Source organism: Lynx canadensis, chromosome D1 (assembly GCF_007474595.2).
Source record: "Lynx canadensis isolate LIC74 chromosome D1, mLynCan4.pri.v2, whole genome shotgun sequence".
In the NCBI taxonomy this organism is placed as follows: Eukaryota; Metazoa; Chordata; class Mammalia; order Carnivora; family Felidae; genus Lynx; species Lynx canadensis.
The window spans coordinates 69,987,687-70,010,527 of NC_044312.2; the positions used below are offsets into that span (position 1 = coordinate 69,987,687).

Consider the following 22,841-nt stretch of genomic DNA (forward strand, 5'->3'; position numbering starts at 1 on the left):
CTGGCAAGCCCTGTTGTGGAAGGGGTTGATTTTATTGTGTTAGTGTTACCAGATTCTAGCAACAAGGCCCAACAGATGTCAAGAAGCAAAGGGCTTGCCATCTTTTTTTGCTGCGGTTGGTCATGGCAGGTACAGTTTGTTTCTGGAACAGCAATAGGAAGCAGCTGCCTCCTGATCAGGGCAGTCTCATGATAATATCAGTCAGTTGCGGAGATGAGAAGACAGAACAACTCTCTTGGTGACTTTGTGAGTTTTTCCTCCAAGTTTAACATAGAGTCTGTTTTCATCAGCATTCTCAATGATTTTGTAATGAATCTCTTTCTATAAACTAACGGAAGTAGCTTCTCTTCTCTGCATTTCAACCAAAGCCTGATTGATTCCACCAGGATGCCAGACATTTGTTAATATTCTTGTACATTTTGCAAAATTTACTTGCCATTTCAGTCCCATCTCCATTGTTCCCTACATCAAGAAGATCTGTTCCCTTCTCTGTGTATCATTGTGTTTTGCATTTCACCTATAACACTGTAATTACTTGCTTACATCTCTGTTTTCTTTAGAACACAAACTGTTTGAGGCCAGTATGGGATCTTAGTCCTCAGGGATATAAAGCATATTTTATTTTTTAAAATTATTTATTTATTTTTATTAGTAATATCTACACCTAGCATCGGGCTTGAACTCACAACCCCAAGATCAAGAGTAGTGTGTTCTATTGACTGAGCCAGCCAGGCACCCCCACAAGGCACATTTTAAGTGCACATGTAGACACTGTATTGGACAAGACAGAATATAGAACATTTCCATCATCACAGAAAGTTCTGTTGCACAGCATTGATCTAAGTAGAACCAGCGTCTGTATTTTACACTTCTGGAGTGTCTTGTATTTTTCTTTCAGAGTGTTTATCAAAATTAATAGTGAATTAATATCTGTCTTGCATACTAAATTGTAGGCCTCATTAAGATAGAAACTGTGTCCATTTTGTTTACCAGTTTATGCCCAGTGTCTAATCTATTACATGACAAATAAAGGATACTAAATTTAGATATTTGTTAAATGACAAATGAATGAAATCATGTCCTAATAAATACAAACATTGTATTCGTTATTTTTAAATTTTTTTAATGTTTATTATTTATTTTTGAGAGACACAGAGAGACAGAGCACGAGTGGGGTAGGGGCAGAGAGAGAGGGAGACACAGAATCGAAGCAGGCTCTAGGCTCTGGGCTGTCAGCACAGAGCCTGATGTGGGGCTTGAACCAACAAACCATGAGATCATGACCTGAGCCAAAGTCGGACACTTAAGTGATTGAGCCAGTCAGGTGCCCCCAAAAGTTCTGTTCTTTACAATTTGGGGTCCAGTCTAGAAATACGATCAGTGGGTTTGTGTGTAGACAAATGTTTTCTCAAGTTTCAGACTACTTTTTTGCCTTTCCTTGCAAGGCATTTAATTTCCTGAAATGAAGAGAGCAATAGTATCTAGCTAGTAAGGATTCCAGGACCTAGTATTTTGGTAATATTAAAAAAATGATGTCCAAAATATGGGACTGTAAGACACATAATTAAAAAAACATTTTGCATTATTCTTCCTACTCATGACCAGTTTAAACACTTTGGTATTAGTCATAACCCCAGAAAGTGTTCTTAAAATTTTTTTAATGTTTATTTATTTATTTTGAGAGAAAGAGACAGATAGCATGAGCAGAGGAGAGACAGAGAGAGACACACAAATCCAAAGCAGGCTCAGGCTCTAAGCTGTCAGCACAGAGCCCAACGCGGAGCTTGAACCCACGAACTGTGAGATCATGACCTGAGCCATGGTCGGACGCTTAACCGACTGAGCTTTCAGGTGCCCTGAAAACGTTCTTATAACAAATGAGAACTCTTTAACTTCATTTATTTAAAATTATGATCATTAAATTTTTATTTTGCAGTGTACGATGGGAGAGAGGTTACAAAGTGCAATTTTATTCTTTTATAAATTATGCAATAACATACTTTAAAAAGAATAAACAACAGAAATGGAATAATTAAAAGAGGCCTTACATGAATAAAAGTAGAATCAAAACAATCAATTAGAATTTCAGCTATCGTGGCTAGCCATGGATTAGACGTAAATATTGGCATTTGGTGATCTTCAAAGCTTGAGAATGTTAGCAGCATGTAATTTTGTTGCCCTATCCTGTGTATAGCAGTGCTCTGCTCTGTCTTCACTGGGATTTAGCTTTGATTAACACATCCACATCAGCTTTGTCTGCTTCTCCAAGACTTTTTTGATGGTTCTCAGCCGGGACATTGTATTCCTTTTTTCGGGGCCTCTGGGAACCACCATCTCTGTGAGCTATTGGAGCTCCGAGGGCGACAAAGTTGTGTACATCCTGTAGTTTCCTCCGCAGCCATTCTACCCTCTCCACGGAGCTCAGATGCTTGCCCAGGTTATGCATAAACTGTATTTCACTCACAGACCTCTTCCTGGAGAGAACAGCAATGGGAAGGACCACTCCATTAGCTCCCCCCTTCCCAATCATAAAGCCAACGTTAAAAATCCAGCTCCCATGCCCTCACCATGCAGAACAGTTTACGATACTTACTTAACAGGTTTCCCATCCGATTTTGCAAGAAAGCAAATTGCCAACATGACAACCATGACCTTAACCATGTCTTTCGCAGACATCATCTTCACTAAAAGGAAAAGGAAAATGGAAGGGTTTAAAAATATTTTTAATGTGTCAAACTGTACAATCAAATTTGTAGTAGTTGCCTTTACAGCCATACAACTGCACAAAGTGTTACAGAAATCCCAAGTAATTGAATTGGTTTTCATGAAAGACTTTGACAATCAGTCTCTTTTATTTTATAGATACGTTAGTATATATTGTATACACACAAAATTTGACTCTGAAATTAGTCAGATTAGTTCTCCTTTCTTAAGTATCTTTTAAGAGTTTTGTACAATTTTTAATATATGAATTTAAGCCACATGAGAACTGAAAAGGCTTACTTTTTAGAATTTCCTCCCACGTTTTATGTTGCTTATGATTAAGTGCTTATAATTTGCTTGAAAATGGCTAATTCTCTTAATTAGGTAACTTGCTAACACTATTTACTAAGCAAGTTTCTTTTCTCATAAGTCAACTTCATTTCAGGCACTACAATAATAGTCATAAATATCAAACGAATAGGCTCTGATTTAGAGATTTTTAATGAATTAATGCACACTTCTATCATTAAAAAGAATGTGCCAAAGTATTTTAAAATGATCTAATCCATCATCTAATCATTAATTAATTGTTTTTGGAGTTAGAGCCTTGGCTCCATATGGAATGCTTGTCTATCTTATTTGACTTATTTTATTAACAATCTTGTTTGAGTATAATTTTTAGCACTTTCCTCTTTTGCCCATAAAGCTTTTCATCTCAGAATAGAACAGTCTTACCTTAATCTGCATTTCAATAATTGCAAAGCTTATTATTACAGAAGTGCTTTTTCTTAACGCTTAATGTTCTCCATTTTAACATACACAGAATGGCTATGTGCTCATATTTTTAAAGGGAAACGGCATCATTTAGAAGTAGCATAAGAAAAATTATAATCCACATTTATTTTTATTCTGCAATATAAGACTACTGATGGAGCAACAAATGAATATTCTTCAGTGTTGGTTTATGTTAGAAACAGGCACTGTAGCTACAGCATTGGGATTTGGTCCTAGCTTTGTCACATCCACCTAGTGACTTAAGACATCTCTCCTTGGCTTCCTTGTTCTTTTATTATTATTATTATTTTAAGTGTATTTGTTTATTTTGAGAGAAAGAAAGAGAGAGCAGGAAGGACAGAGAGAGGAAGGGAGAGAGAGAATCTTAAGCTCTGCACTGTCAGTGCAGAGCCCAACACGGGGCTCAATCTCACAAACTGAGATCATGACCTAAGCCAAAATCAAGAGTCAGATGCTTAACGGACTGAGCCACCCAGGTGCCCCAGCTTCCTTATTCTTAATAGAGAGAAGAGCTTCTTACAAGAATGTCATGAAAAAGCTTAAAAAAGACAGTTGTAAAACACCCTTAAAATTCACATACAGTTTTCAGAATAGCAATTTTGAAAAGGCTTTATGTAAACGGAATAAATATCCAGGAGTAAAACTGAATTTCTCCAACTGTAACACAGATTGAGCTCTCCACGAGTCATAAAACAAACCATCTAGATAAGGATATTCTGCATTAAAATGAATTTTAACACAACACAAATTTGTATCGGCTATTTAAATCAGAATTACTCATTCCTCACTAGGCTGTTTTATTTCAAAATTTCAGTAAGATAACCATTAGAGCATATCATGCCAAATTTTAATTATTTTCTGTGTAATTTCAGATGAGTTTAGAAAAACAAAGCATCTCAAAAGACTTTAATCACAAAAATGTATGATTCAAGAGCATTTTAGCAGCATAAATTTCTTTTATATTAACCATAATTCAAACTCTCCCTTAATAATTTACCTTGAACAAGCAGCATATTTGCAGAAAATAGCACACATCACGTAATTACTTCATAATGACAAAAAACCTCAAATGAAATTTAAAAGAAAATATAAATATTACTTACCACACAAGGTTGTGACAAGATCTTTCAGGTGTCTTGACAGCTGATACTTTCTCAAAGTTGAGTGAACTGGTGAAAGCTGATGAATTAGACTGTAGAGACCCTCAAGTGTGACTTTTATATATAGGTCTTCCACTCACCAAAAGAAGCTTTTTTGTTGTCACAGATAATGTCACTCCCCATTCTCTGGATAGTAACGATAGGTTCAAAGCCACACACCCACCCCCATTGGGCGGTGCCCATTCCTCTTAAATTTTAAATAATTGGATATTAAAAGGAAAACAGTGTGGGGCTGGGAAAAGGGTTTATGGAAAGATTTCTAACAAATATTGAAGTGTAATTGTGATGGGATTAATGAATTTATAAGAAAGACTGATTTCAAAGATTTATGGTAGAGCTATTATTTGAAAGTAAAATCTGAAAATAAGTGTATTTGTTATAACATATAGTGTTATATATAACAATATATATAGTGTTGTAACACTATTGGTATAATTATTGTGAGGGTTGTAAAGAATCACATTATATTATTCTTACTTTGGAATCCATTTTCAACCAATCCATATTATTCCTATTTCAAAAAAAAAAAATAGACATACTGCTTTTCTTAAAGGAAGTGTTAAAAATATTTTGAGAAAATGCACCTTGTAATTAATTTTAAAGCTTCAAGTGTGAAATTATCTTAAAATTCATTTCACTTAAATTTCATTTATGCATTTTAATTTGCACAGAAAACATTTGATAAGCACTAACTATATGCCAGACTTTATATGTATTATCCCATTTAGTCTTCGCAGCAATCCCTTAAAGTAAATGCTGATATTAGCCCAGCTTTCACATGAGGAAACTGGGTTTGGAAAGTGGAGAAGATGGAATTCAACAAAGGTCTTTATGACTCCAGAGCCATTTTGATTCTTACTACCTCAGTTTCGCCCTAGAAATGAAACCCTTCTTTGCATTCCAGTCTTTAATTTGCCTAGCCTTTTGCAGCCTTTTTGCCCAGAGGTTGGGTTTTGATTCTCAGGTTCCCCCCGTTGGTGACTAAGGGCCTACTCCAAAATCTAATAGAGGCATAGTACTGCCACCTGTCTGATTTCAAATATTGGTACAGTCTGGTCTCAGTTCGAAACCTCTTGAATGCCCTGGGTATATCCAGGGCTCATTTAGGCAGCTTGACTCCCACCTAAAGTCCCAGAACTGGATTGTTTTTCTTAGCTATGGTCCTATCCAGGCTTCATATTATCCCCTTTCTTGCTAACCATTGCCAAGGTTCAACTCTACCTCAAGTGCAAGCCAGTCCAAGTTTGGACAGTACCTATACAGAGTCTAGAATGAGATATATGCATGAGTCCTGCTCTGGGAAATCCTCTTTACTGGGCAAATCTTACCTGGAGTGTATGTCCAGACTCCATTTTGGAAGTGCTAGAGACAGAATGCAACATGGCTAGAGGATTGAACCGGGTTGCTAAAAATGTTGGAAAACATGACAAATGAGAAGCAGTTGAATGAAATTGGAAAAGTCTGGAAAAGACGTGGGGGTGACTATATAGATGTTTTTAATTTTTTATGGGGCTATCACACAGAAGAAGAAATGTTTTCTGTGGTTTAAGGAAGGAAAGATGGAGTTTAATGGTTAAAGATTACAAGAAGGCAGATTTGAGCTCAACTTGGATATTTTAATTATTAAAATAAAGAATCAAGTACCTTCTTAAGTAGTGAGTTCTCCCATTACTGCAAGAGTTCAAGTAGAAGCTACATGAGGATTTTTTAAGGAGAATATAGAGATTCCTATGTAGCAGATGGTTGAACCATGAAACCAGACCATAAAAATCTATTACTTTGGTTTTTTGAAGACCTCTTCTCATGCAAAGTATCCATGTGGTGTTTGTTTATCATTTTTTTTTTGTTATACACTGTTGAGGGGAAGGAGAATTGGAAATGCGAATGATTTTATAAACACATTTTCACTGTTATTATAATGCCATGTTTAACATTTTAAATTTGTAGATTTTTCCACTTCTTCAGGGAAGTTTGACATCATTGACAGCCTTCCAGGAGTGATGCAGTTAGTACTTTCACTGTGTTCTTCCTATTGCAATTAAATAAGAATAAATTGTCTCATTGAAGACAACCATATTGCTAAATTAGTTTTTCTTACAAATTAAGCAAACCGTTTAGACAATGTTCACTTGTTTAAAAAATGCCTTGAGGATCTATTATCAGCTAGGAGCTATGTTGAGCACTAGATGATTGAGATATGATCTCTGCCCTCAAATTTAACACATAATTACCATATAATATAATAGGTTATAATAGAGATGTGAACAAAGGCTTATAAAAATGCAGATAAGGAAGTAACTAAATTTCCATAGAGTTGATGGGAGCTATTTTACTGAGAAGCTGAAATATTCTCAAGGATGACGGAGTTTTCCACCAGAGAAGGTGAAAAAGAACAGAGAGAACAGCATATGCAAAAGCATGGAGGCCATGAAGACTGAATATATGCAAGTGGGAGGAGAGGGGGAGATGAGCGATGATCCCATAGAAGGAGCTTAGGTACAAGTTGTAGAAGGTATTTGTGTGTATGACAAGAAGTTTTACCTTGCAGTCCTTTCTAAATTCATGCATGTATTAGTAATATTTTTGTGTCTCTCAGATTTTTTAAAGGACTATCTGACCTTCCCACAGAGAAGAGATATTGCTGCCAGGACTTGGCACATTGTTTATCTGAACCATCAGGGTCTGGAACCACAGTCACTTGATAGAAGGACATTATTTAAGAAATAAGAGGGCTAGGGGCTATGTGGGCACAAGAGGCTGATGTCACATTGACAGAAAAGCTGAGCACAGCTTTTTGCTTTGAAAAGCTCAGCCTTTCTTAGGACTCTCAAGTTCTCCAAAACTGGGATCAGACAACATACTGTAGTCCTCACATTTGGGAAAAATAAAAGAGCCATGTGTTTTCTCTTGCATTATGGGAGGTTTAATTTTAGACAGATACTTTTTCCTTCTGTTTGAGCAATAGGAATTAGTAAGACTTTGGGGACTTGGCATGAAGAAGAAACTTCCAGGGCTAGGAAATCAGCCACAGTTCTCCTAATTCCAGACGGATGAGATGGTATCTGAAAAGTTGACTTACTCTTTTGCTTTAAGCTGCTCTATGGGATATTGAGCTACTGAGTTCTTTTTAAAAATTTTTATTATTGAAATAAGTTGACATATAGTGTTATATTAGTTTTGGGTGCCCAAAAGAGTGTTTGGACCAATTCTATACATTATGTAGTACTTACCACACTAAGTATAGTCACCATCTGTCACCATACAATGTTATTAGAATGTTACTGACTATATGCTCTATGCTTTACTTTTCATCTCCATGACTTAATTTATTTTAGAACTGGAAGTATGTATTTCTTAATCCCCTTTCACCGATTTCACCCATTCCCCCACTCTGGCATTTGCCAGTTGATTTGTTCTCTGCATTTATGAGTCCATTTCTGCTTATTAATTTGTTCTGTTTTTTAGGTTCCACATATAAGTGAAATCATATGGTATTTGTCTTTCTCTGACTTATTTCACCTAGCATAATATCTACTAGGTCCACCCATGTTGTCGCAAACAGCCAGATCTCATTCTTTCCTTAAGCCAAATAATATTCCATTGTGTGTATGCACATGGTGGTGGTGGTGTGTGTGTGTGTGTGTACCACATCTCCTTTATTCATTTATCTATCGATGAACAATTAGGTTGCTTCCATATCATGGCCACTGTAAATAATGCTGCAATAAACATAGGGTTGCAAATATCTTTTTGAATTAGTGTTTTCATTTTCTTTAAATACCCAGTAATGGAATTACTGGGTTGTATGGTATTTTTATTTTTAATTTTTTAAGGAACTTCCCTGCTATTTTCCACAGTTGCTGCACCAATTTACATTCCCACCAACAGTGTATGAGGATTTCCTTTTTTCTACATCTTCACCAACGCTTGTTATTTCTTGTCTTTTTGATTTTAGTTATTCTGACTGGTGTTAAGTGATATCTCATTGTGGTTTGATTTGCATTTCCCTGATGATTAGTGGTGCTGAGCATCTTTTCATGTGTCTTTTGGTCATCTGAATGCCTTCTTTGGAAAAATGTCTATTCAGATCCTCTGCCCATTTTTAATTGGGTTATTTGTGGTTTTTTTGGTGTTGAGTTGTATACTTTTTTTTTTAATTCTTGAAAAATGTTTTATTTCTTTTTGAGAGAGACAGAGTATGAGTGGGGGAGGGGCAGAGAGAGAGGGACACACAGAATCTGAAGAAGGCTCCAGGCTCTGAGCTGTCAGCACAGAGGCCGACATGGGGCCTGAACCCACAAATGGTGACATCATGACCTGAACTGAAGTTGGATGCTTAACCAGTTAAGTCACTCATATGCCCCTTGTATAGGTTCTTTATACATTTTGAATATTAATTCCCTATCAGGTATATCATTTACAAATATCTTCTCCCAAAAATGCCTTTTTATTTTGTTGATGGTTTCCATTGTTGTGCAGAAGGTTTTTATTTTGGTGTAATCCCAATAATTCATTTCTACTTTTGCTTCCCTTGCCTCAAGAGACATATACAAAAATATGTTGCTAAGGTTGATGGTCAAGAGATTACTGCCTATGTTTTCTTTTAGTTTTATGGTTTCAGGTCTCATATTTAGGCCTTTTTTTTTTTTTTTCTAAGTTAGAGCATCTTAACTTTTCAGATCCCAATTTCCACATCTCAAAGTAGAATATTTTCTTCCCTCCTCTGAGTTATGGGCTTTCAGATATGAGCTATTATATGTAAAAGTGTTTTGCATGTAATTGACATTCAAAAAATGCATGTCTTCTTTGGGACATGAAACTAACTCTGAAGGGAAAGTGTTCCTTGCCTTTCCCCTCAGATGGGTCCACCTTACTCCAGGAGTCCCCATTAATAAACATGGAGAATATTGAGCTCCTGGGCCCAATTTGCTCTCTGCCTCCAAGATCTGCCAGCCCGGTCCTGTGAAGTGCAAAGAATTTAGAGGCAGTAGGCAGCTATGATGTTCATAAAATCCACTCTGAATCTGTTAATAGCACAAGGAATTGTAGTAAAATTTAAACTAAGACTAATCATATCTTTGCATTGTTGGGAACAAAATGTGTTGAATGTGATTGGAGAGTGGACTCCTACACAAGTTAACAAACGAATAGGTGGCCTCAGAAGCTACATTCTTCTTACACCCACCTGGCAATACTGTGCAGTGGAAATACTCAGGACCTGACTATGGAAGATGAGAGCAAAGATCATAGCTCTAGCACTTATTAGTTGCAAAACCCAGGATGAAAACTTTAATTTCCACACAAAAATAAACATAAGCTACCCCACAGAGTATCACAAGGATCACATAGAATAATGTAGATGAGGCACTTTGTCAACTACATACGAGGTCTTGATTAAAAACAAATTTAGGGGGCGCCTGGGTGGCGCAGTCGGTTAAGCGTCCGACTTCAGCCAGGTCACGATCTCGCGGTCCGTGAGTTCGAGCCCCGCGTCGGGCTCTGGGCTGATGGCTCAGAGCCTGGAGCCTGTTTCCGATTCTGTGTCTCCCTCTCTCTCTGCCCCTCCCCCATTCATGCTCTGTCTCTCTCTGTCCCAAAAATAAATAAACGTTGAAAAAAAAAATTAAAAAAAAAAATTTAGCAATAATAACATTGTTTTCATGAATCCTGTTAAAGTTATATAATTCTAACTTGGAGCTTTCTGTGTCCTTTCTTAGCTTCATGAAGGACATTTCAAGCATCACAGAGCTTCTCTAAAGGCTACACCTAGAATGCTATCGACATTGCCTTTCAACAATGAAGAAAATCTTCCATATGGTCAAACTCAACAAACTGTCCTGAAGAACGCTCTAGTGGGTGCAAAGAGAAGCATGAAGATGAGATTCTGTATTTTCCCTGCATGGAAATTCTCTAGATGTTTAGGGCACCAATAAAGTGTAAAAAAGCCACTATGAAACTTCATTCCAAGCATATTCATGTGGTTGGGTCGCTTATGAAATCAACTAGAGGGAAGATCGTAGTGGAAAGAGCAGTAGATTTGGAGTCAGAAGACCTGAGTTCAGATCTTGGCATTACTAGGATTGTCAGATTCAGCAAATAAAAACACTAGACATCAGTTAATAATAATAAATTGTACACTTAAAGTTTTATTAAGAGGGTAGATCTCTTGTGAAATTGTCTTTTCAGAAAAAAGAATTTAAAAAATGCCACTGGACACCCTGTTATATTTGAACTATTTCTAGTTATCTATGCATATGTACACAGAAATAAAAGAAAAATAGTGTATGGAACATACTTCTACTAAAAAATTATTTGTTTATCTAAAATAAATTATAAGTATCTAAATTACATACCTCTTTTTAAAATTATATTTCCCTGAATATTGACTTTTTCTTAATATTTCCTGTTTTGCAGAGTTTTTAAAAATGTTTTATTTATTTATTTTGAGAGAGAACAAGAGAAAGAACGAGGAAAGGAGGGGCAGAGAGAGGGTGAGAGAGAACCCCAAGCAAACTACATGCTGTCAGCACAGAGCTCAATGCAGTCTCAATCTCACAAATTGTGAGATCATGACCTGAGCCAAAATCAGGAGTTGGACGCTTAACCGACTGAGCCACCAAGGCATCTTGCAGAATTTTTAAGTAAAGTTTCTTGCGTTACAGTTTATGTTCCAATTACATTGTAGCATGGCTTCTACATCCAAATTATTTTGTTCTTTTTTGCACTGAACATACATTCATGAGAAAACATGCTCAACATTATGACATGAGCTGGTACCCTGAACATGTACTGAAATAAAATCAACAACTCTGTAAACTGTTCTTCAATTTGATTTCTTGCAACATATAATCTCATCTTTCATGGCAGGAACTGATTTTCCATTCTTCAGGATTACATCTCATCTCTTGATCAATGACTCTTAAAATTGTTGTCCATTGACAAAAAGAAACATATTGTCATCAATTTTGATTCCCTTCTTTGTCACTACATATAACAATTTCACTTGTTCCCTACTGGATGAGTATTTAGGAATATCTATGTAAAACAATCAAGTTCTTCAAGGGGGGAAATCCATTTGAAAAACAGATATGACAAGTGCCGTAATCATTGTCCACTTTGAGATGGAATTTCTTTTCCTGTTCATGAGCAACATTGTCCCTTTAAGAACAGGCACTTAGGGGTGCCTGGGTGGCTCAGTCAGTTAAGCAACTGACTTCAGCTCAGGTCATGATCTTGCCTTCCTGAGTTCGAGCTCCATGTTGGGCTCTGTGCTGACAGCTCAGAGCCTGGAGCTTCCTTCAGATTCTGTGTCTCCCTCTCTCTCTTCCTGCCTCTCCCCTGCTCACACTCTGTCTCTCTCTCTCTCAGAAATAAACATTAAAAAAAAAGAAGAATAGGCTCTTAAGGGAATATATTTCTCAATCCTTTAATCTATTCAATAAGTCCCTTTAAGCAATGGAGAACTTTAATAACACTGTTTACTCTTCTTTCAATTTGCATAATCTTACTATTAAAGAATACTGAAGACTAAAGAAATACTGAAATACTGAATACTGAAGACATGAACAAGAAATAAGTAGGCTTCACTCAATGGAGTGTTTTAAATGTCAGCAAGAACTTGGGGAAACTTTTCTTCAGAAAGTATGATTTCAACACATCAAATAAACCAAGGGTTCCCTGTCTTTGTTTAATAGAATCAATGGGTTTTTAAATGTGAGACAATTAAATAATACGGAATGCCAACAGAACTAAAAATAATTTAATTGTTTAGTTTGACCAGAATAAATACTGAAGTTTAGATGGTCATCTCTGTCCCAATCATGATCCTGTGGCCTGCTGTCTATTTAGCAGGGGCTATGGATAGAGGCAGATTTCCTTAAAAAGAACTCTGGGTAAGGCAGGCAATAACATACATCTTTATCTTACAGAATCAACTTATGCATCAAAGTATTTGCTTTAAAAAATGTTTGCAACAGGGAGCATAACTCCCCATTCCTTAAGTGTGGAATGACTTCTTCCAAAGAATACAGTATAGAAAGGAGGAGGGGTGCCTGGGTGGCTCAGCTGGTTAAGCGTCCGCCTCTTCATTTCTGCTCACGTCATGATCTCATGGTTTATGGGATGGAGCCCCACATCAGGCTCTGCACTGACAGCACAGAGCCTGCTTGGGATCCTCTCTCTCTGCCCCTCCCTCGTTCACACACACACTCTCTCTAAATAAATAAATAAATAAACTAAAAAAAAAAAGGTAGAAAAAAAGCAGCTCTATAGTAGAGAACCTGAAGAACACTACCTTTGACCAGGTGATCAAGGTCAACATCAATAGTGTAAGTCATGTTGACAGAATGTACCCTTGATACTATGCGATGAAAATGGCATTTTACCTCTGTGATTTTGCTCCCCAAACCTCATATCCCTAGTCTAATCATGAGAAAAACATGAAGCAAATTCTAATTGAGGGGCATCCTACAGTATACCTGATCAGCTCTCCTCAAAACTGGTAAGTCATCAAAACAAGGAAAGTCTGAGCAACTGTCACAGCCAAGAGGAGCCTAAGGAGACACGATGACTACATGTAATGTGGTGTCCTGGATGCGATCCTGGAACAGGAACAGGAAATTAGATAAAACCTAAGGAAATAATAATAGACTATGGTCTTTAATTAATTGAAATGTATTGATGTTGGGGGCACCTGGGTGGCTCAGTAGGTTAAGCATCTGACTTTGGCTCAGGTCATGATCTCATGGTTTGTGGGCTCGAGCCCCATGTCAGGCTCTGTGCTGACAGCTCAGAGCCTGGAGCCTGATTCAGATTCCATGTCTCCCTCTCTGTCTGCTCCTTTCCCACTCGTACTCTCTCTCAAAAACAAACATTAGAAAAAATTTTTTAATGTATTGATGTTGGCTCATTAATTATAACAAATGCATCATACCAATGTAATATGGTTTTTTTTAAGGTAAATACTATTTTAATGAATCTTGTACATGTGTCCATATGTGTGTATCTACATACACACACGCGCACACACGCACACACACATCCCTGATATACAATGTATTTTTTCCCAGGGGTTGACTTGAAAGGAATCTTCGAAAGCAGACTGCTTTTTTTTTTTAAGTGTTATTTATTATTGAGAGATAGACACAGAGCATGAGCAGGGGAGGGGCAGAGAGGGGGAGACACAGAATCTGAAGCAGGCTCCAGGCTCTGAGCTGTCAGCACAGAGCCCGACGTGAGGCTCGAACTCACAACCCACGAGATCATGACCTGAGCTGAAGCCAGACACTTTACCGACTGAGCCACCCAGGTGCCCCTCGGAAGCAGACTGCTTTAAACAGTGCAGAGCTTCTCTGATGTGCCAAGCCCTCCTCTTTGGGTCAGACTTCCATGTTTACCACAGAAGCCCCTCTTTTTATCTGTGGTCTGCAGGCCCTACTGATATTATACTTTTTGAGGAACACTATCATCTTTTCTTTTCTTTTAAAATTTTTTTAATTTATATCCAAATTAGTTAGCTTATAGTGCAACAATGATTTCAGGGGTAAATTCCTTAATTCCCCTTACCCATTTAGCCCCTCCCCCATCCCACAACCCCTCCAGTAACCCTCTGTTTGTTCTCCATATTTATGAGTCTCTTCTGTTTTGTCCCCCTCCCTGTTTTTATATTATTTTTGTTTCCCTTCCCTTATGTTCATCTGTTTTGTCTCTTAAAGTCCTCATATGAGTGAAGTCAGATGATATTTGTCTTTCTCTGACTGACTAATTTCACTTAGCATATTATCCTCTAGTTCCATCCACACTGTTGCAAATGGCAAGATTTCATTCTTTTTGATTGCCGAGTAATACTCCATTGTATATATATACATACCACATCGTCTTTATCCATTCATCCATTGACGGACATTTGGGCTCTTTCCATACTTTGGCTATTGTTGATAGTGCTGCTATAAACATGGGGGTGCATGTGTCCCTTCGAAACAGCACACCTGTATCCCTTGGGTCAATACCTAGTAGTGCAATTGCTGGGTCGTAGGGTAGTTCTATTTTTAGTTTTTTGAGGAAACTCCATACTGCTTTCCAGAGTGGCTGCACCAGCTTGCATTCCCATGTAACATGTTAATAACAGGGGAAACCATATGGGAGCGGTAGAGTGGAACTCTCTGTGCCATCTGCTTAAATTTTCTGTAAATTTAAAGTTCTTCTAAAAAATAAAGTCCATCGGTTAAAAAACTTCACAGAGATACGGCAGGAAAGATAAATAAATGAGCATAACTGTTAGCAAATTAACTAAATAAAAGTTTATGAATTGAATTGAGAATTAGGAGAGGTAACTGAATACAGCAAAATTCAGAGTAAAAGAAGATTTTTAAAAATCATCTATTGTCACTTTCCACAGCACTTTATACTACCCATTGTCTTATTTGGCTCTCACAGTATCTTTGAGGTAAATGTTGTTCCTGTCTGTAAGTGAGAAGCTGAAGCTTAGACTTATGAAATTCTTGGTTCCAGTTCATTCCACTAGTGAGGGGACATAGCCAGAATTTACATGTGTCTCTTATATCCATGGCTTTTTCCTCAATGTCGTCTGGCAGAGAATAAAGGTCAAAAGAATGAAAGAGGGGTTGAGGGGATGTGTGAAATAGATGATGAGAATTAAGAAGTGTACTTGTCCAGATGAGCACCGGGTGCTGTATGAAAGTGTTGAATCTCTGTATTATATACCTGAGACTAATATTATACCATACATTAACGAACTGGAATTTAAGTAAAACCTTTAAAAAAAAAATGAAAGCAGGAAATTCAACCCAAAACATATCTGCTAAGGTTGAGGCCCTGTGTTGAAATGTACGAGATTACAGAGAAGGTCAGTCATGGACCCTGACCTTGAGGAATATACTCTATCGGGGGAGACACAAAATGGGGGAGACACAAAAATATAATTTGCAGTAATACCTGGTCCACTGGCATGGAGAGGAGATGCAGATGTGGCTGTTGAACATGCACACAATCTTATTCCCGTGGGTGCTAAGAAGTTTCAAGGTCAAACTCCTACATTTCTGTGCAATCACTGCAAATTAGAAGATTATTTCTTTTCACCTGAGGGAGCATTGAAGGATAGGCATCTGGTTTCGTTTCAGGTGTAAACAAGATGACACACATAAATGATAAAGAGGACAATCTTTTATCTGACATAAAGGTCTCTGCCTATAGTTTTTCAGCTGTACACGCTTTCCTTGCCACTAACCAGTTTAGCTGACATTCTGATTTTAAGCTTAGATTCACCAAAGGACTCATATCTTTCATTAATCAGAGTGCAATAATACAATAATAGTTATAGGGTACTTACTAGATGGCAGGACTCTTCTAAGTGCTTTATATACATTATTGCTTTAATCTTTACAACTATCCTAAAATGGGACTATTTTAACCCCTATTTTGCAACTGAGAAATCTAAGGCATGAATAAGTTTAAAACATGTCCAGGGTTACCTAACTATATTGACAGAGACGCAATTTGAACAGGAGAATGTGACTTCATAACCCATCTTATAATTGTGGTATATTGTTCATCTATTCACCCCCCGAACACACACACAGACACACACAGACACACACACTGAAAAAGTATATTAAAGTGTGTTTACTACACTATAATTTGTATGTGAGTAAATATACTTTCTCTAATTTCTAAAATTATTTTGATCTTCACAACCTCCCCAGGAGCTAATTAGCAGGGGCATAAAAGTTCTCAATTTCATTTAGTTTAAAAATGAGTTCAAGGGGCGCCTGGGTGGCGCAGTCGGTTAAGCGTCCGACTTCAGCCAGGTCACGATCTCGCGGTCCGTGGGTTCGAGCCCCGCGTCAGGCTCTGGGCTGATGGCTCAGAGCCTGGAGCCTGTTTCCGATTCTGTGTCTCCCTCTGTCTCTGCCCCTCCCCCGTTCATGCTCTGTCTCTCTCTGTCCCAAAAATAAATAAACGTTGAAAAAAAAATTAAAAAAAAAATGAGTTCAAGTATGTACCATCAGCATGTGGGATTCATTCCTGGAATGCATAGATGGTTCAATATATAAAAATTAATGTGCTCCATCACATTTACAGAATTAAAAAAACCCACATAATGATCTCAAGTGGTGCAGAAAAACATTTAACAAAATTCAACACCTTTTCTTGATAAAAACACTCAACAAACTAGGATTGAAAGGAAACTACCTCAACATTAACGCCATGTATGAAAAACCCACAGCTGACATCATACTCAATGATGAAAGACTGAAAACTTTTCCTCTAAGATCAGAAACAATATAAGGATGTTCATTTTCATCACTTATATTCAACATAGTAGTGGAAGTCCTAGTCAGAGCAATTAGTCAAGCAAAAGAAATAAAGTCATCCAAATTGAAAAGGAAGAAGTAAAATTATCTCTGTTCACAGACCACAGAAGCATGTCTGTGGAAAACCCTAGAGATTACACACACACACACACACACACACACACACACAGAGTTAGAACTAATAAATTCATCAACATTAGAGGATACACAATTAACACACAAAAATCAGTTGCACTTATTTACACCCACAATGAACGATCCAAAAATGAAATTAAGAAAACAATTTTATTTACAATAGCATTAGGAGCATAAAGTATTTAAGAATAAACTTAACTGTGAGGGTGAAAGACTTGCATAGTGATAACTACAAAACAATGCTGAAATTAAAGACATCAATAAATAGCAAGACATCCCACGATCATGGATTGGAAGACTTAATGTTGTTAAGATGTCAACACTACCCAAAGCAATCTACAGATTTGGTGCAATCTCTACCAAAATTTCAGTGATTTTTTTTTTTTTTAAAGAAATTCTTTCAACGTTTATTTATTTTTGGGACAGAGAGAGACAGAGCATGAACGGGGGAGGGGCAGAGACAGAGGGAGACACAGAATCGGAAACAGGCTCCAGGCTCTGAGCCATCAGCCCAGAGCCTGACGCGGGGCTCGAACTCCCGGACCGCGAGATCGTGACCTGGCTGAAGTCGGACGCTTAACCGACTGCGCCACCCAGGCGCCCCTCAGTGATGTTTTTTGCAGAAAAGGAAATATTCTTCTAAAATTCATCTGGAATCTCAGGGGATCTCGGATAGCCAGAGCAATTGTGAAAAAGAAGAACACAGTTGGAAAACAACACTTGCTGATTTCAAAACTTACTACACAACTATGGTAATCAACACTGTATGGTACTGGTGTAATGACAGATATGAAGACCAATGGAATTGAATAGAGAACACAGAAATAAATCCTTGCATACATGGTCAAATGACTTTTGACAGGGTGCCAAGATGGTTCAGTGGGGGAAAGGACAGTCTTTTAAACAAATAGTGTTGGGAAAACTGGATGTCCACATGCAAAAAACTTGAAGCTAGATCCTTACGTTACACCATATATAAAAATAAACTCAAAAGGCATCAAATATCTAAACATAAAAGCTAAAACTTCTAGAATTCTTAGAAGAGAACATAGGGAAAATCTTCATGACAACGGATTTGGCAATGATTTCTTGACTATGACACCAAAAGCATCTACGGGTAGGGGTGGAGAGGCCGGAAAGAACATTTTCTCAGGGGTGCCTGGGTGACTCAGTTGGTTAATATCCGACTTTGGCTCAGGTCATGATCTCATGGTTTGTGAGTTCAAGCCCCGCACCGGGCTCTTGTGCTGGCAGCTCAGAGCCTGGAACCTGCTTCAGATGCTGTGTCTCCCTCTTTCTCTGCCCCTCCCCTACTTGCACTCTGTCTCTGTCTCTCTCTCTCTCTCAAAAATAAATAAACATTAAAAAGAAAATTTTCTCAGAGGGGGTAAAATTCTAGTTGGGTTTTCAAGCAAGGAATTATGTTACCACTTAACGGTTTTACATGTATATTTTATATCTACAACTAGATCAAAAGCAATTCATGGGAGGCAGCCTGAAAGAATCATAGCTTCAGATTTAAAAGGATCATTAGAGATTATTTAAACCAATCCCTTCATGGTGCTACTGTAGACTGACTGTCTGTGTCCCTCCCAAATTTGTATGTTGAAACCTAATCCCTAATGTGGTGGTATTTGGAGATGGAGCCTTTAGGAGGTAATTAGGTCATGGAACCCTCATGAATTAGAATAGTGCCTCTATAAGAGGCTCCAGAATTATTCCTTACCCCCTTTCTGACATGTGGGGACATAGAGGGAAGATAGCTGTCTATGAGCCAGGAAGCCAGTTCAGAAATATATTTCTGTTGTCTACACGCCACCAGTCTATGGTAGCTTGTTATAGCAGCCCAAAGAGACTAACTCACTAACAAAGAAACTGGGGCTCTGAAAGGGGACATAACTTGCTCCAAGTTCTTTTTTCATCTTCATCATAGTAGCTGTCACAGACTTAATAGGTCTAAATCTCCCCGACCTGGGAATATGAAATGATTTCTCCAATATCCAAATGATGAAGGTTTTGTGCCCCCATCCCACTTGATTGAAGAAAGTCTAGTCATCCAATAGGCTCTCTTCCCTAGGTGGTTTTACCATCAGAGAAGCTTGCATGTTCTGCAAGTCCAGCCTGATGGAGTATGCTACCTGGTTAAGCTAATGGTCTCAGGATGTTGCTTTTCTATGTATTTTGGTCGAAATAATTTTGTTATTTTCTATTTTTCTAAGCATGGCCTTTCACTTTCCTGCCTGTCACATGGGACAGTTTGGGGATTATCATCCGTCCTTGAACACCTGCTGCCATCTCTCTTTTGGCATGGGCAGTGAGGGAAGGAAACAAACCCTTCCTTTAACTGATGGTGGATAGAAAGCAGAAGAGAGAGAATAAGGTATACGTATTGCTGAATGTGGCTGCTCAGAGTCTTCAGACCCATCTGGTCAGGGTCCTAGGAGGATGCCCCCCGCCCAGCTGCTAGTCTGGCACCTTCTGGTTGGTGCTGTTTAAAAAAAATTTTTTTTAATGTTTATTTATTTTTTAGAGAGAGAAAGACAGTGTAAGCGGGGAAGGGGCACAGAGAGAGGGAGGCACAGAATCTGAAGCAGGCTCCAGGCTCTGAGCTGTCAGCACAGAGCCCGATGCGGGGCTTGAACTCATGAAGTGTGAGATATCATGACCTGAGCCCAAGTCAGACGCTCAACCGACTGAGCCACCCAGGCACCCCTGGTTGGTGCCGTTTTACCTCTCATGAAAGACAAGCCCTTGAGTATCTCGTCTGCCCTGAAGTTGAAGTTCCACCTACCATGAAGCAATTGGAGGGCCATCACCCTAGTCCTCATCTTCTATTCCAGAATCAACATCTTTCCAGGCAGGCATGGTGACTAGAAATGGAAACATCCGCCTAATTCAGGAGAAGCCTCTTCTACTCCATGCAAGGTGGGTTGTAGCACAGAATGGCCCACAAAAATCCAGTCTCATTAGATCAAAATATGTCAGTGTCAGCACAAGTGGGTTATTTCTTCAAATTATCTGTTGACACTGACAGTCCAGTGCAGTCTAGTTCCTTCCCTCCTATTGTTTTCTCCAGCTCCAAATAATGTTTGGGATCTCATATTTTGGCACGTTTTTCAGATTTCTAGATCTCTGAGAATAAAACTCTCTTATTTCCTCAATAACAAACAATAAAGCTCTTTCAATTCAACCAAAGAAAAGAATATTTTTCCCCAAATTAGTACAAATTCTGCAGAGTGGCACCACCAAAGCACATCAAATTTATATAATCTAAAAGAAAACTGAGCTGCTTCATCCAAAATATCTGCTTTCATGTCATTTCCATTTTCTCAAAAAAAGGATGCATGAGTAGTCGAGATATATGTATACATTGAACACTTCAAGTGGTTTCCCTCAAATCAATTAAGGTCTTCTTTAAAGGCCAAGTGAGTAAGATAAGTCTTCAATTTTTACAAAAAAAGGTAAGAAGAACTGCTTAAAACTTGAAAATTACACATAGCTGACTTCTAGCCATCAGAGTTTTAAAAGTCTGAGGGCTTAAAATAGTCTTGATGACTATTATATAATAGATCTATTATAGATAGAGAGAACATAGGGAAAATGTTCATGACAATGGATTTGGCATCATTTCTCTCTATTATAGATCTATTATATAATAGATTTATCTAATAAATAGATGAATGAAGCTGAATAACTCAAGCGTTTATTGGATACTTATTATATGCATGCACTTAGGTAGGTAATGAACACACCACTGGAAAATGAAACAGGAATTTCCTACTTTCCTGGAATTTCAGCCTGGTGGAGGAGACAGGAAATAAACAAATAAACACTTAAATGCAAATTGTGATAAGTACCAAGAATAAACTGGGCTTGGTTCTCTCTCTTTTCTAAAAAAAATTTTTAATGTTTATTTATTTTTGAGAGAGAGACACAGAAACAGAGACAGAGCATGAGCGGGGGAGGGGTAGAAAGACAGGTAGACACAGAATCTGAAGCAGGCACCTGGCTCTGAGCTGTCAGCACAGAGCCCGACGCGGGGCTCTAACTCACAAACCTTGAGACCATGACCTAAGCAAAGTCGGACGCTCAAATGACTGACCCACCAGTCGCCCCTTGATTCTCTCTTGATCCAGAATAAAGGTGTGTGGGGAGAGGATGTCCCCTCCTTTTTTTAAGTAAGCTCCACACCCAATATGGGACTTGAACTCACAACCCTGAGATTGAGAGTCTCATGCTTCGCTACTAAGCCAGCCAGGCACCTGGAGATAACTTCTTTAAATAAGATGTTAGGGAGGGCCTTTAAAGACTGAGTCATTTAAGCCTAGATTGAAAATTGAGTTGGAGTCAGATGTACTGAGGACTGTGAGCCATGTGTGTGAAGGCTCTCCCCCTCCATTGCCTGCAGAACTGAAGGCAGGCCAGTGATGGTACAGTTTAATGAAGGGGAAGAGAGAGAGGGTTGTGTTATTTCATGCAGGTCCTAATAGGATGCTGTAAGGGGTCTGGATTGTATGCATTTGGGGGAGCCAATTTAAATAGGATTTTAAATAGGGCTGGGGTGGGGATTGGGCAGAAGATACAATTAAATTCACAATTTCAAACGATTACCCAGTTTGCTGTGTGGTGAATGGATAGAACGTATGCAGAGGATAGGATCCGAGAGACCAGTTAGGAGGCTCTTCTTGCAGGTGAGAGAGGAGGGTGACTTGGACTAGGATGGTGGCACGGACATTTGATCTGTAGGTGCGATCCCCTACAGAGGTGGTCAAGTAAAAATGAGATAAAGTCAAGCATGGCTGATGATTTGTGGCTCCTGTCTTGAGGCGCTTACATAAAGGCTTCTCTCTTTGACTTTATGTCCTCCGGGCCTTATCTTCAGTGACAATATGACCAAGAGCACATTTAAAAACCTGCAATTGCCCTCGTAGCTAACCAGAAAATGCACAAAATGAAATTTGCATCCCTCACCTTTTCAGGTCATTACATTCAACCTATGAGGCAGCAGTCCTAGGTTCCTAGCTTATTCATCTCTGTATTTTTTGTATCACTTAGCACTCTATTAATACAGAGCTCATGGTCAATGAATTCTACGTTGATCTAAAGTGACAAAAATTCAATATCTTCTGAGTTAGCAGGTCTACCATTTGAAAGCGGTTTCAGAATTTGGGACAGGCGCAAAGTCATTAGGAGCCAGATATAAGAACAGCTCTGCTTAATGGCATGATTTAGGCCTAAAGTAGTGAGTGGTTTTTCTCGCATGGCTCATAAACTGAAAAGACAGCCCCCGGAGAGCAGCTACCTCCTGCTCAGACCCCTGAATCCACACACCAAGCTGCATGTGCTTACTCATGGGGCACTTACAGTACTTAGGGTACCATCTGGGCACTGGATATTTAAGTTGAATAAAATATGGACCCTTGAGGAGAATAAGGTGACCTCTTCTACATAAGGCTTCCATAAGCAATCTATTCTTCCCCTACCAAAGCATATATCTCACTGCACTGCAGTTTTTTTGTTAGTCTGTCTTACACTAAGTAAGGCTGATGTGCTCCATGAGAGCAGAGACACGTGTATTTTTTCTTCACCATTGTAGCCCTTGCCCCTAGCAATGCCTGGTACCTAGTGGAGTGGATGCTTGTGTTTGCCTTACACATCACCTTCCCTCTTCTTTAATAAGGGAACCCTCTCTCCCATGAAGCATCCATTCCATTTG

At 38.4% G+C, this 22,841-nt stretch overlaps 1 protein-coding gene across 2 annotated transcripts; it reads right to left on the minus strand.

The window, feature by feature from the left end:
• Positions 1–1,901: 1,901 nt before the first annotated feature.
• On the minus strand, positions 1,902–4,907 carry PTH (parathyroid hormone). Of its 2 annotated transcripts, XM_032595019.1 has the most exons (3): positions 4,739–4,907; positions 2,594–2,684; positions 1,902–2,474 (listed from the first exon to the last, which is right to left on the minus strand). In XM_032595019.1, the coding sequence occupies exons 1-3, from the start codon at positions 4,839–4,841 to the stop codon at positions 2,213–2,215; spliced, it is 456 nt and encodes a 151-aa protein (XP_032450910.1). In that variant the 5' UTR covers positions 4,842–4,907; the 3' UTR covers positions 1,902–2,212. The 2 variants fall into 2 exon arrangements, with proteins under 2 accessions (XP_032450910.1, XP_030188746.1); XM_030332886.2 differs by lacking the exon at positions 4,739–4,907 and having other exon boundaries at positions 2,594–3,478.
• Between the last annotated feature and the right edge of the window lie 17,934 nt (positions 4,908–22,841).

Excerpts from the sequence above, each read along its gene's own strand:
- PTH (XM_030332886.2), bottom strand. The coding sequence starts at position 2,826 with ATGAAAACCAATTCAATTACTTGGGATTTCTGTAACACTTTGTGCAGT. Across the intron at positions 2,475-2,593 it reads TCGGATGGGAAACCTGTTAA|GAAGAGGTCTGTGAGTGAAA; the intron begins GTAAGTATCGTA and ends TGTTCTCTCCAG.